We start from the raw sequence: 12,987 nt of genomic DNA on the forward strand, positions 1-12,987 counted from the left end.
ATTCGTATGTTACTTTACTGCACAAGCGTAACCTTCCTTCTTTAAGAACTGCAACTCATCCACTTCTGGTTCTTGACTTTTTTTGGAACATCAGCAAAATATTTTACATTTCGGGACTCGGCTGCTTATTTTGAAATTTGTTCTATTTGGGGGGATATTTTTGGCTGTTTTGAACTAACATTTAGAGCATTAAAAAAGCTTTTTAATTGAAAATAATTTCTAACACATGAAGTCACAAAGGTGAAACTAGCTCGAGTAACACTTGAGGGCCTCCGCCCAGGTTCCCAGCTGTTCACGTTGGCCCCGTGCACTCAGTGTGTGCACGTGTGTGTGGACGTGCACACGCGGTTGTTTTTGAGCACCTGAGGTGACCCATGTGCACCGGGGCCCTGTGCCCCCAGGCCAGCCCACGCGTTTCCTGAGCACAGGCTGACCCTACAGCTTCGCAGGGCTGGTCAGGTGACCAGAGTCGACGTTAAATGTTCAGGTGTCTTGCTGACTTCTTGGTGAGCCTTTGATGGTGCGGCTTATTTACACCAAGAAGTGAGCGAAAGCTACAAAGCTGGGCTTCTCCTCCTGGAGAACCGCCCCCCAGTACCTCCTGCTTAGCGGTGGACGCCTGGTCAGGTCTCCCCCCACGGATGCAGCGCCGCGCCCTGCGGACGCGGCGTGTCGACGCTGGTTCGCCTCTCAGGGCTCCCCTCCCCTCCAGGGCAGGATCCAGCCCAGGACCAGGTGTTGCCGAGGCTGCTGTGTCTGTTTAACGTCCTTTAATCTGAAGCTTCGTCTTCGCCCGTTCCGGGCGGCGGTAGAAAGAACACTGTAGGCTGGGGAGCTTATTAACCGCAGAGATGTAGTTCGCGCGCTTCTAGACGCGGGTGGGTCCGAGGTCAAGGAGCCTGCAGACGCTGTGTCTGCAGGGCTCTGTTCGGGGTTGCAGGTGGCTGGCTGTCCTCTCACTGTGTCCTCGCGTGGAGGGGCGAGGGGCCTGTGAACCTGTGTTACAAGAGCACTGACCCCCATCATGGGGGCTCCACCCTTATGACCGCATCACCCCCCAAAGCCCCACCTCCCGACACCATCGCGCTGGGGCTCGGGATTCGACACATGGATCTGGGGGACACATTCAGCCCGGCGCACGTTCCCTCAGCCTGCCTTTGCCCTCGACATGGACATTTTCAAAGAATACAGCTCCCCCCCGTTTTTAATAGAAGCGTTCATTTTGCTTTTCTGATACTCCCTTTGGGTTGAAGTTGTCCTTCTCAGCTGCACAGCGGAGGTGAGGTCAGTTCTGACCACCTGCCCTCGGCATGGCCTCCTGGCCCCGCTGGACAGCTGCTGGGTTTCCTCCTCTGCAGCTGATGAGCGGTCGGTGGGGAGACACTCGAAGGCCACATGCACGTCCTGCCCTTTGTGAGAGGTTTCCCTGGGTTTGGGGCCAGTCAGTGCTTCTTGCCCACTCTGGCTGAAGGGTGGTTTTCCAGCTCCAGCATCTGCTCTGTCGGCTGGCGCTTGTCACCTGCCGTCAGCCGGCGGTGTCCCACCCGTCTGCTGTTGGTCTAGCCCCTGGGCCCCATCGCCCCCTTTGTAATTGGTTACTATGCCCGACACTTTGGGGCCCCCATCACCCCCTTTGTAATTGGCTACTGTGTCAGACATCTTGGGGCCCCCACCGCCCCCTTTGTAGTTGGCTACTGTGTCCGACACCTTGGGGCCCCCGCCGCCCCCTTTGTAGTTGGCTACTGTGTCCGACACCTTGGGGCCCCCGCCGCCCCCTTTGTAGTTGGCTACTGTGTCCGACACCTTGGGGCCCCCGCCGCCCCCTTTGTAGTTGGCTACTGTGTCCGACACCTTGGGGCCCCCGCCGCCCCCTTTGTAGTTGGCTACTGTGTCCGACACCTTGGGGCCCCCGCCGCCCCCTTTGTAGTTGGCTACTGTGTCCGACACCTTGGGGCCCCCGCCGCCCCCTTTGTAGTTGGCTACTGTGTCCGACACCTTGGCGCCCCCACCGCCCCCTTTGTAGTTGGCTACTGTGTCCGACACTTTGGGGCCCTGGTTGTGTGGGGTCTGTCCAGTGGGGCATCTTCCGGCCGGCAGCCCTGACCTCGTGACATGTGACTGTCGAGTCTTGTTCAGTCAGTTACGAACTTTCCAGCGTAACGACTGCCCTGGAAACAGCCCTTTCTCCGCGGAGCCCGGCTCCTGACAGGAAGGAACGGCTCAGACACGGGGGTCCGGGCGCGTCGCCAGTCTCCAGAGTGGAGGCTGCGTGAGCCTCCCTGCCGAGCATCACCCATCTTTCCGAGTTGCCGCTTCCCGCTTCCCTTGTGAGGGGGGTCCTGCTGGCTCGGGACCTGTGCTCCCGTTGTTGCTGGGTTCTCTCCCTATTCAACTGTCAGTTTAGCTTTTGTTTGTTTGCTTGTTTGTTTGGGGGTTTGGGGGGTAATTAGGTTTATTTATTTTTTTGTATTTTATTTAATGGAGGTACTGGGGCTCGAACCCATGACCTCGTACCTGCTAAGCACACATGCATGCTAGAACCCCCACTTCCACCACGGTTTTATCTCTTTTTTTTTTCCATTTCAACTGTCAGTCTCAGTTTTCTGGACGAGGCTGCCTTTGGTAAAAGGGGCTGTAAGATGTTGGTTGCATCCTTCTTAGAGGTCCTCTGTGGTTTCGTGTTTTTGCCCCGTCTTGGGCAGACACCCTCATGGAGTGACTCGTCCCTGGTCAGAAACCATAAATGCAGATTTTTCTTTTCTGCATTTCCACCCATTGTAACCTGGATGAGTGTGTCCCCCAGAGCCACATGCTGAAGCCTGTTCTTCAACATGACAGTGTTAGGAGGGGGGCCCCAGAGAGCGCCCCCATCCCTTCCACCAAATGAGGACACAGGAGAAGGCTGTGAACTGGGAAGCTCCCACCAGACACTGATTCCAAGGGCACCTCAATCGTGGACGTCCAGCCTCCAGAACTGTCAGAACTCAATTTCTTTTGCTTATAAGCCCCCACCTTTGGTATTTTTGTTTTAGCATCCTGAACGGACCAAGACACGCACCAGCCCCTCCACTGCCGGTGTCTGGGCGGTCCGCCCCTCTGTGTGTGCTGCCTCAGCGTGGCCTGTCTCCCCAGACAGCCTGCCAGGCCGCTCCACCTTCCTCTCCAGTGTTTTCCAAGCGGCTGTTGAAATCCGCCCCCCTCCCCACCCCGGCTTTCTTCCTGAGCTCGCTCCTCCCGCTAACGAGAAGAGAAGCTTCAGCAGGTCCAGACCCTTGGCGCTGCAGCGTGGGCAGTGGGTTTGCTGCCTTGCTGGCTAGCAGGGTGACACCCTGCCCCTGTGACTGCCCTCTGCACCCACAGGCACCCCAGATTCACGTGCAGAACAAGCACCTGGCTCCCCAGCCCTGCCAGCCGCCCCGTGTGGCTGGAGGCACCCAGGGCTGGGGCCCAGGTCGGCACACATCGCCCGGCGGACTAGAACTGGCCGCGCTCCCACGTGTGTCCTGGGAGCCGCAGCGCCTGCGCCCAGCGAAGAGCCTGCTTTCTCCTGAATTTGCAGGACGTATATGTGCTCTCAAAATACCCGTTTAGGGGCAAAAAGAACCCCCAAGGGGGCAGGGCATTGGGTGGAAATGGCTCTGCAGATACTTCCTGCTAGGTCAGCACTGTCCCATAAAAATACCAGTCGGGCGTGTGATTTCGAGTTTTCCAGTAGTCACATCTCACAGGTGAGAAGAAGCAGGTGACGCCAGTTTTAGTAACATTTCACTGACGTCAGTGTATCTGTGGTGCCATCATTTCAGTATCAAATCTGTATGAACACATTCTAAGTGAGATATCTTACCTCCCTTTTGGGAATCGGGTCTTTAAAGTCAGCGTCGAGTTTTGCTATGGCATGCCTCGAGCTGGCCTGACCACCCCAGAGGCACTCAGTGGCCAGCGTGGCGACACTGCGGGGCCAGGGGAGCAGGGTGAGTGCTCCGCCCTGCAGGCCTGCCCTCTCCTGCAGGCTGGAGGAGGCACAGGGATCCCAGTAAATCTGTGCTGCTTCTAAGGTCTGCAGGGCCTGTACCTTCTCCCCACGGCCTCGGGCTGCCGAGGAAAGGCTCCTCCAGGGGGAACCACGGTGACAGGCCAGGCACGGGCCTCCGGGAAGTGCAGGAAGATGAGGTTTATTTAACAAGAGCCGCCTGGAAGGAAACTCAAAGATCTGAGAGATGGGCCCTCGTGGGTGGCTGGTTTGGGCTCCCTGAGAGCGCATGTCCCAGAAGGAGAAGCCAGTGGCGGCTGCATGCCCTGTACCATCTTCCAGGTGGGGTGGGCGCAGACTGCCAGCCTGGGGATGTGGGGACAGGGACCCACAGCAGACGTGGCAGGGCACAGACAGGTGGTGCCGGCTGTGGGACCACCTGGGAAACTGGGCCTTTAAAAGTCAGGTGACCGAGTGTGCTGGTTCAGGTGTATTTCATCCATGATTGGACCAGTTACACTTGTCACAAACAAGACCCTTTTAAGCTTTCATGCCCCCAAATCCCCCTTCCCCTTACATGCGTGCTCACCTAGCCACCACCCTTCTGTTGACACGGTTGTGTTTCTTTGTGGCCTTTGGTCTGAAGCACTCGCTGTCCGCTTTGGTGGCCAGTGACTGCAGAACCCGTTGCAGACTCACCGCCAGCTGTGGCCAGAACCAGGGCAGACCCGGTGTAGCTGCCTCCCACCCGGGTCGTAGCACCGCCGTGCGTTTCAACAAGGCACCAGTGCTTTCAGCTGCTGATGGTTCTCTGTATTTTCTGCGTTTCTCACTTTCCCTGAGCTCCTTTTCCTGAGCCCCCCATGCCCCGGTGGTGGAAGGTGTGCTGGGTATAAGCAGTCAGGAGACGGCCCTGCTTCTCTGTCGCTCACCAAGTAGTCAGGTGCCTGGGTGCAGTTACAGCTGTCCTGGAGGCCAGGGGGCAGCCCTGCCTGCCCTGCTGAGCTGGGGGCCATGCTGCTCCCCTGGCACCGTCTCCACACCGCGCTCCTGGGGTCGAAGGCCGCAGCAGCTGGAGGCGGTGTCTGGCTCTGCCCACAGGATCTGCAGGACCAGAACGACGAGCTGCAGGCCGCACTGGAAGGCCTGCGGGCGCAGCTGCCCCTGAGCAGGCCCAGCCAGCCCCACGCACAGCCAGACGGCCAGCTGTCCCCTGGACACAGCCCAGCAGGTGGGAGCTGGGTGCTGGAAGGCGGTGGGTCAGTGCTCCTGCCCGGGGAGGGGGAGGTGGCAGCGGCTGGTGGGCCAGCTTGAACCGCCTACCTGAGACCGGGGTTTTTGCAGAACCCAGAGCCCCAAGGGAGGTGGACGAGGGTGACAGAAGTGGTGAAGGGCATAATGACCTTGCCATGACCTCAGGGCAGATGTGTCCCAGGGAGCTGTCCAGGAGTGAGCGTGGGGGTTGGGACCGGACCCCGTGGTGTCCGGGGCAGGACGTAAGCGGAAGTGTCCTCTCATCTGCAGGCCTCATTGCATTTGTGGGCCAGTCCGCTCCAGTGAGTCTAGGAACGGAGATAATGTTGGAGCAGGTGAAGGAACGCTACCTGGACCTCGAGGTCCAGCTGGAGGCCAAGGTCAGGGGGACTGAGGGAGGCCGAGGGGTCGGGAGCCGCCAGGCACTCCTCTGCCCCACAGTAAGCGCGCGGGGCCAAGGTTTACAGGAAGTGGAAGAGAGGCAGGGCAGGGGAAGAACGCCGGACCGTGGGAAGGGGCAGGGTCACGTGTACCCGCGTGTCTCGAGGGGCCAGACCGCCCTGCTCCTTGTGCCGTGGGGGGCGCTGCTCCCAGCTGTGTCTCAGCTGGAGCTCCCCGGGTTGCCCTGCATGGGGCGCTCCAGTGCCCCCCTGGCCGAGTCTGCCCCTTGGATGAATGTGTCTCCCGCTCTGTTACTCGGCTGTGGTGGGTTTTTTGCGGGGAGAGTGTCCAGGACTTGTCGGTGTCCCGGGGCAGCGAGGCAGGGCCACCTGGATGCCTCAGCCAGAAGCTCCTCTGTGGCCTTTCCCGCTGGGCCTCCTGCCAGCCTCGTGGAGGCGCTGTCCACCCTCGCCCCCTCCTGCTGTCTGCCAGGCACCGGCCCCACTCCACCCCTAGCCTCCTTTCTGCACCTGCTGGGCCTGCCCGTGGGGCCCAGTGAAGGTTCTGGGAGGGAGGTGATGGAAGCCTGCGGCCACCTGGCCATGGGGAGCCTTTCACAGCCCTCAGGGCCCCACCCCCCACCGGCTCGGACCCTTGCTGGCAGCCTGGTGCCGGAAGGCAGATCCCTTCTAGGGCCCCCGGCTGAGGTCCTCATACTCTCTTCTCAGGTGAGCTCCTACGAAAGGGAAGTGGAGGTGATGAGAAGGGGCTTTGCGGAGCAGAGACAGGAACTGGAGCAGGCCTTCCAGCTGGAGCGCAGCATGCTGCAGGGCCAGAAGGCCGAGCTGGCCAGCCTGCATGCGGACTCGCAGGCGGTCATCCGTGGCCTGCGGGCCGGGCTGCAGAGGAGGGCAGAGCTGGAGCAGCGGCTGACGCAGGACAGGGACCAGCTGCAGGACGCGCTGCGGCGGCTCAGGTCCGGGGACCCCGTCCTCTCGGGTGCCGTGTCAGGGTTTCTTAAGAGCCAGACTTTGAAATTGGACTTGGGAAACTGCTAAGAGTCACGTTACCTGTTAGCCAGCGGTTCTGTCGGTGCAGATAGGTGAGCTCCGCAGGAACAGGCTATTTTACAGGACTTGTTCTTTACTTTAAAAATTCATGGTAACTAGAGCATAGTCCCTGAAGCACTTGACTTTATAGAATTTGAACAAACTGTTTTTACCTCCCATGGCCGACTCGGCTGGTAGTGAACAGGTGACACTGTCAGGGCCGACTCAGGGTGGGGAGGTGGCCCAGAGATGTTGGTCTGTGCAGCTAGGCCCCCCTCCCCGGCCCGGGGGCTCAGCCTGGCACACGCTCTGTCTCAGGAGGCCGGAATTCTGGAAGGCTTTGCCAGCTCACGGAGTGTGGCCTGGGAGAGGTCACGGCAGGGCTCAGGTGTGTGACACGGTTCATGCTCTGTGCACCGTGTCCTTTGGCCCCATTAACTCCCACCCCACACATCTGTGAGGTCCCCACTTCCTGTGGAGACGAAGGTTCCATGAGGCGTTCTGTCACTTGTCAAGGCAGGTGACGCTGGTTCACAGCAGACGTGGGTGGGCCCTGCTCAGGCACCAGCCCCTGTTGGCCAGGTGACCAGGCCAAGTTACTTCACTTAAAACAAAAGGTTACGTGGGATTTACAATAAACCAAAAGGAATAAATGTCCACGCACCTCCCAGCTCAAGGTAGAAAATGTTAGCATAGCTGGAGGCCCCTGGGCTCCATCCCCAGACTGCCTCACTGCTCCCGAGGGGCCTGGACTGTTTACCACCATCTAGGCATTGTGTTATGTCCCTGCCTCTGGCGTGGCGTCCCTGACCATGTGGGACCTTGATCATGCATCCTGCCTCCTGGATTTCCCACCCATGAAGGGGCCGGGGGCTGGGCAGAGCACAGGTGAAGCGGGGGGTGGGACGCAGAGCACAGGTGAAGCGGGGGGGTGGGCAGAGCACAGGCGACCATGTGGACGTGCCTTGCCGTCATGGCTGTGGCAAACGTGCTGTGCCTTCAGTTGTCATCTCGCTTTAATGTCCTTTAATCTAGAAAATGAATCAGTCTTTTTTTAATGAATTTTTTTGGTCATTGAACATTGACTTTTTTGTCATAAAACTGATCACTGTAACCATTTTTAAGTGTATATATAAGGCGGTGGCTTTACTCCTTCACAGTGTTGTGCAGCCATCACCACTGTCCACTTCCAGAACTTTCTCATCATCCCAGGCTCTGCACCTGCTCAGTGATCATTTTTGCTGGCATCTTGTTGTGGGTTTAGCATCACTTTGGTAAGAAATACCGGTCCTGTGGTGTCTTTGGCTCTGGTATCAGAGAACGAATTAGCAGGTGTCCCCTTGCTCAGGTTTGGAAGGAGCTGGAGGAGGATGGCCTCTCTCTGCAGGTGTCAGAGGGGTTCCCCCGGGAAGCCAGCAGCCCGGTCCTGTTGCTGCAAGTCAGCCCCCTTACTGGTCACAGGCCGGCTCGGGTGGCCTGTTTCCTCGGGGGCAGTTTTGGTGGCTTGTGTTTCTGGGGGTTGGACACGGACTTTCTTAAGAACCTCCGCCAGGCGTTCTGCCGGGTGGGCCTGGTCTTGGACGCTGGGGTCGGTGCCTTCTGATGGGACCATCTTTCCTGTGGTGGTCGCCTTTCAAGGTCCTTCAGTGAAACGCTCTTGGAGCAAATGCCCTCAGGTTTTGCTGACGTGAAACTGTCTCAGGTTCTCCCCTGTTTCCGAAGGACGGTCTCCCGAGGAGCGCAGGGCTAGATTAGCAGTTGAAGGGCTGCCCTCTGCCCTTTGACCGGGGCCGTCTGCTCCGTGAGCGCACACCAGTTTCCCAGCACTGCTGGAATGAATTGCCACCAAGTCAGCGGCTTGAAACCTCACCGTTGATGATTTTGCCGCGTGGGGCCTGGAGCTCAGGCTCGCTATCGCAGAGCCTGCCTGCCGGAGCTTCTGGAGGAGGGTCTGGTCTGCAGGTGCCGACAGCTCAGTCTGGCCCTGCCTCCTTTAAAGCCAGCAGGGACTGGTCGGTCCTCCTCAGGCCCCATCACCGACCCTGACTCTCCTGCCTCATCCTCTCACATCCACCGTGGCCACCGGGCCGTGCAGGGTGCTCTCCCTGCCTGAGGTCCAGTAAGCCGCGGCCTTAGCTCCACCTGCTCTGCAGCGTCACAGCGCGTTCGTGGGTCCTGGGCTGGGGCACCGTGATTCTGCACCTGCAGTAGGAGACCTGCGTCCTGTCCTCTGCTGCTTTTAAGTTCTCATTCTTCTGTGGCTTGTCTTTGGGGAGTTTAAGTGTGTATTTCTTTCTTTTTGAACCTTCTATTAAAGTGTTGCGGACACAAGAAAATGCACACATGTGCAGTTGGAAGAACTGTGGACAGGTGGGACACATCTGTGTCCCCAGCACCCAGAACCAGTCCCCAGAGGTCACTGACACCAGTCAGGACAGCAGCAACCCCGGGGGGCTTTGGGGAGCCCCCGTCTCATTCTGGGTGCTGCTGTACCGAAGACGAACCGCTGGGTCTCAGGGCCCGGGGCGGTTTCCTTTTTTCTTACCCTGCGTAGAAGACGCTGTGCCTTCTGCGTGTGTAGGTCTGTGTCCTGGGAAGACCTCTCGGCCACTATTCAGGACACACTGCCTCTGCCCTCACTGTCCTCTCCAGTTAGATGGTGACCTCGGGGCTTTTCACTTCTCCTCCGCTTCTTAACCCCTCTTTCCTGTCTGCATCACATTCTAGGTGCTTTTGCACATCTCTGTGTTCCAGCTCAGTAATTGTTTCTTCAGCGGTGTCTACTCTGCCAGTGTTTTTTATATTTACGTAGACATTCCCCCCGCCCCCCAGAAATCCTTTTTGGTTCTTTCTGATCATTTTTGATTGCTTCTTGTTGCTTGTTCATCTTTTATTTCCATCTTTTATTCAAGTAGACATTTCATAACATTTACCTTTAGTTTGTGTCTGAATTCCAATATCTGAGGTTTCTGTGGGGTCTAATCCTATTGTTCTGGCTTCTTCTGATTCCCATAGGTGGTCCTTTTCCACGTATGTTGTGGTGATCTTTGCTTGTGAGCTCACGTTTGCATGATGTTGGTCTCTGGGAATCCTGGGAGCTGTAGGAGTTTGCTCCCCGCAGAAAGGATGTGTTTTGCTTTTACCAAGAGTTGGGAGCCTATTAATCTGGGACCACATTAACCTCTCCCAGGGAACTGGCCCCACACAGGTGGCCACAGTGTGGTTTCTCCACACTGTTGGTGGCAGTGTTGACGCAGGTGCTGGCCTCAGGGTGACCCCATCTCTGTGTTGCTTAATGCTCCTGGCTTTGGTTTCAGCTTCCAGATTTTGTTCTGTTTGGGGGCCCCGGGAGGTCTCCACTGCCTTCTGTGAGGACACACACTGTATGATCAGCTTCACACAGGCTCTGGTGGTTTGGTAAGTGTGGGGAGACGGGGTGGGGTTCTGCCAGCTTACCTGAGGTCCAGGAAACTGGAGGCAGAACCTCTGCCACCCACACCCACACAGACCTGCCTTGAGACAGTTTGTTTTCCATCCTGGAGCCGGAATAACAGCTCAAAACACAGACCTCATTTGTGTCACTCCCCAGTTTGAAGCCCTTTGCTGCTTTTAAAATGCCATGGACTTCTGTGTCTTCGTTTTTCTCTTTAGTCCCTCATGAGAAAAAAACCCGAAGTTGCACATATGCTTACGAAGGAGATACTTACGCTTGGTATTGTAAGAATAATACAGAAACTGAACACGAGATCATGTGGCTCTGACTCCTTTTAAATTGAAAACATTAAATAAGCTAATGCCAAGTAGAGACCTCGTAGGGGCAGAGATGTCTGCAAGACGGGGTGGGTTCCCTGGGCGGCAGGCGTGGGTTCTGAGCTGCCCCGAGACTTCGTCTGTCCCACGGTGGTGGGGTTACCGTGCTGGAGACTCAGCACCCACAGGATCGAGGGCTCCAGGCAGACCTAGTCCCACGGCTGCTGCCGAATTGCTTCTCCCGCTGAAGATTCCACGAGGCTTCAGGTCTCCCTTGTCACCTGACCTGGGCATCTTCCCAGGCTCCTCCTGCGCTGACCCCTGGGTGCAGGGTGGGGGCGCTCTACCCCGGGAGCTGGCACTCCGACTCTTGGCACCTTAGCTCTGTGCTAGGGTCCCTGGGGGGCAACCCGCCTCGCAGCGACCTGAGGACTCTGCCCAGTGTCTCGTGTTGGGCCTGCTGTGGGTGCACTCACATCCCAGCTGAGGGTATAAGATGCAGGAGCAGGCCAGCTGTGACACAGAGCCAAGTGCCAAATGCTTCAGCGAGCTGTTGACTGTGTGACCACCGTAGAAGCTAGGAAGATCTTGTTGTTGGGAGGTGCAAACCGTCACAGGTTGGCCCAGGATATAGGAAAGGAAAGGAAAGGGTGCCCTGGGCCCTCGTCGGGAGGGGCTGCGACTGCCTGGGGACCAGCCCTGGGTGGAGTGCCCACTCTCCTGTCTTGTTTACGTTTCTCCTGCAGAATCGAGTTGAATAAGCTTTCTGAAGAAAACGCGCTTTTGAAGGAGGAGCGGGGAAGGGTCCAGCAAGAGCTGGAAGCCGCAGAAAGGGCAGAAGGGGCACAGAGGTGAGGCCGGCTCAGCGCCCCGCCCAGGCCGGCTGCGCCTGCTCATTGTGAAGCAGGCTCCGAAGGCCTGTTTGTCGGGAGGGGACTTGTTCACGGGTGTCCTGCATGCTGCCCTCCAAGCGGCCATGGCCGGTGCGCAAGGGCTCGGACCTCCTTGCAGGTGTTGGCAGCCACCTTCCCGCCCGAGCCCCTGGTCTCAGAAGCGGGAGTTCGGGAGCGTGTGGGCTGCAGCCTGGCCAGCCCGCCAGGTGCAGGCACTTCTCCTCTGCAGAAGCCCCCCCCGCCCCGTTCTGTGTGGGGGTCGGGGTGGGGCAGCCTGCCCGGCAAGGGGCCCTGTGTGTTCTTGTCCTGACAATGGTTTCAGCTGACCTTCTCTCTGGGGTGCGTTCCGGGGGTGTGGATTTCAGTGAGTCAGAGTCAGGGGTGGGGGGGTGCGGGCCCAAGCGCTGAGGCAGGAGAGGCTTGTGTGGGTGGTGGGGGAGGCGCGGAATGCCTGTGGGTGGATTTCTGCCTGCATTCTCAGAGCCCAGCCAAGGATGGTTGGTTTGGTCTTTTTTTTTTTTTTAATTTCAAGGTGAACTCAGCTCTAAAATGCTGAGGACGCAGTGCTGATTTGATAAAACTGGGTGGTGGTTAACGGGCTGACCCTGGAGCAGGTGGGTAACGGGTGGTCGCTGTCACATCACAGTCGTTCTGAAGGGTTCCTTCCCTGCAGAAACCGTTTTCCCCTCAGTTTGCTGCGGGGGCCCCTTTGACAGCAGACAGCGGCAGCTGTAAGGCTGGGGTGCTCTTCACTTACTCAGCTGGGCGTCAGTACCGTGTGGGGCTGAGGGTGTCGGGGAGGGTGTCGGTTCTCACACTCTGGAAGCCTTCCCCAGGGTCTGAGGCCTGGGACCCGACTGGACCAGCCGCACACAGCCGTAGCCCAGGCCAGTGACAGAGCCGTGGCTGCAGGTCCAGGAGCAGGGTACAAATCCAAGCCACCACGGTGACAGTGAGTGAAGACTGGGGAAAAAAAACTGGCTGCTCAGTGATACTGTTGACTTTGCTTCTTCAACAGGAAGGAAATCGAGGTTTTACGGAGAGACAAGGAGAAGGCCTGCTCCGAGGCGGAGGAGCTCAGCACACAGGTCGAGCCCCGACACCTGGCACGAGGCTGATGCCACCCTCCCTTCTCCATTATTTTGCAATAATCTTCAACCACCAAAAGGACACACACAACCTTCTTCTGAAAGAGCAGAGTGGGCCGGAGCCGGGGGAGGGGGCCCCGGGTGGCAGGCTGCTCGCCGGACACCCTCTGTGACGCACCCTCTGTGCCAGCCGCCTGGGCCTGCGGGCCTGACGTTTCCAAGCAGAGGCTTGGAATATGAGGGATTAGAAGAAAGTAACTTACATGTTCGTCCCAGGAGTGAAAGGAAGATCCCATTTCTTGCTGTTACGGAAATCAGACTCCAAGGACGGAGGGCTGGGGTCGATACTGGAAACCAGCTCTGGTCTTCACGATGACGTGACAGTAACACCGCCAGGCGCTCCGCTGTGGCGGGAGCACCTCCCACTCCCGACCTGGTCCTGGGGTTCCTGGGGCGGGGCGGGACGGGGGGGGCCAGTCAATAGAAGGAAGGAGGCGGGTGCTTCCCTGGGGAGGAAGCCAAGGCGGGACGGCGTGGTTTCTGTGATGTGTGAACGACACACGGCTGGAAATGACAGGCGCTGGCGTCAGCCCGCAGGGCCG

The 12,987-nt window shown here is 58.2% G+C and overlaps 1 protein-coding gene across 4 annotated transcripts in view; it reads left to right on the forward strand.

Moving 5' to 3' along the window:
- The window catches only part of NINL (ninein like), a 73,501-nt gene that overhangs the window by 52,428 nt on the left and 8,086 nt on the right, over positions 1-12,987 (forward strand). For all 4 annotated transcript variants that reach the window (XM_072943652.1, XM_072943651.1, XM_072943653.1 and 1 more), the window contains 5 exons: positions 5,072-5,201; positions 5,495-5,604; positions 6,334-6,581; positions 11,151-11,255; positions 12,316-12,385. In XM_072943652.1, coding sequence (XP_072799753.1) covers positions 5,072-5,201; positions 5,495-5,604; positions 6,334-6,581; positions 11,151-11,255; positions 12,316-12,385 — 663 coding nt within the window. The remainder of the gene's footprint in view (positions 1-5,071; positions 5,202-5,494; positions 5,605-6,333; positions 6,582-11,150; positions 11,256-12,315; positions 12,386-12,987) is intronic.

This window comes from Vicugna pacos, chromosome 19 (genome assembly GCF_048564905.1).
Source record: "Vicugna pacos chromosome 19, VicPac4, whole genome shotgun sequence".
Taxonomy (NCBI): Eukaryota; Metazoa; Chordata; class Mammalia; order Artiodactyla; family Camelidae; genus Vicugna; species Vicugna pacos.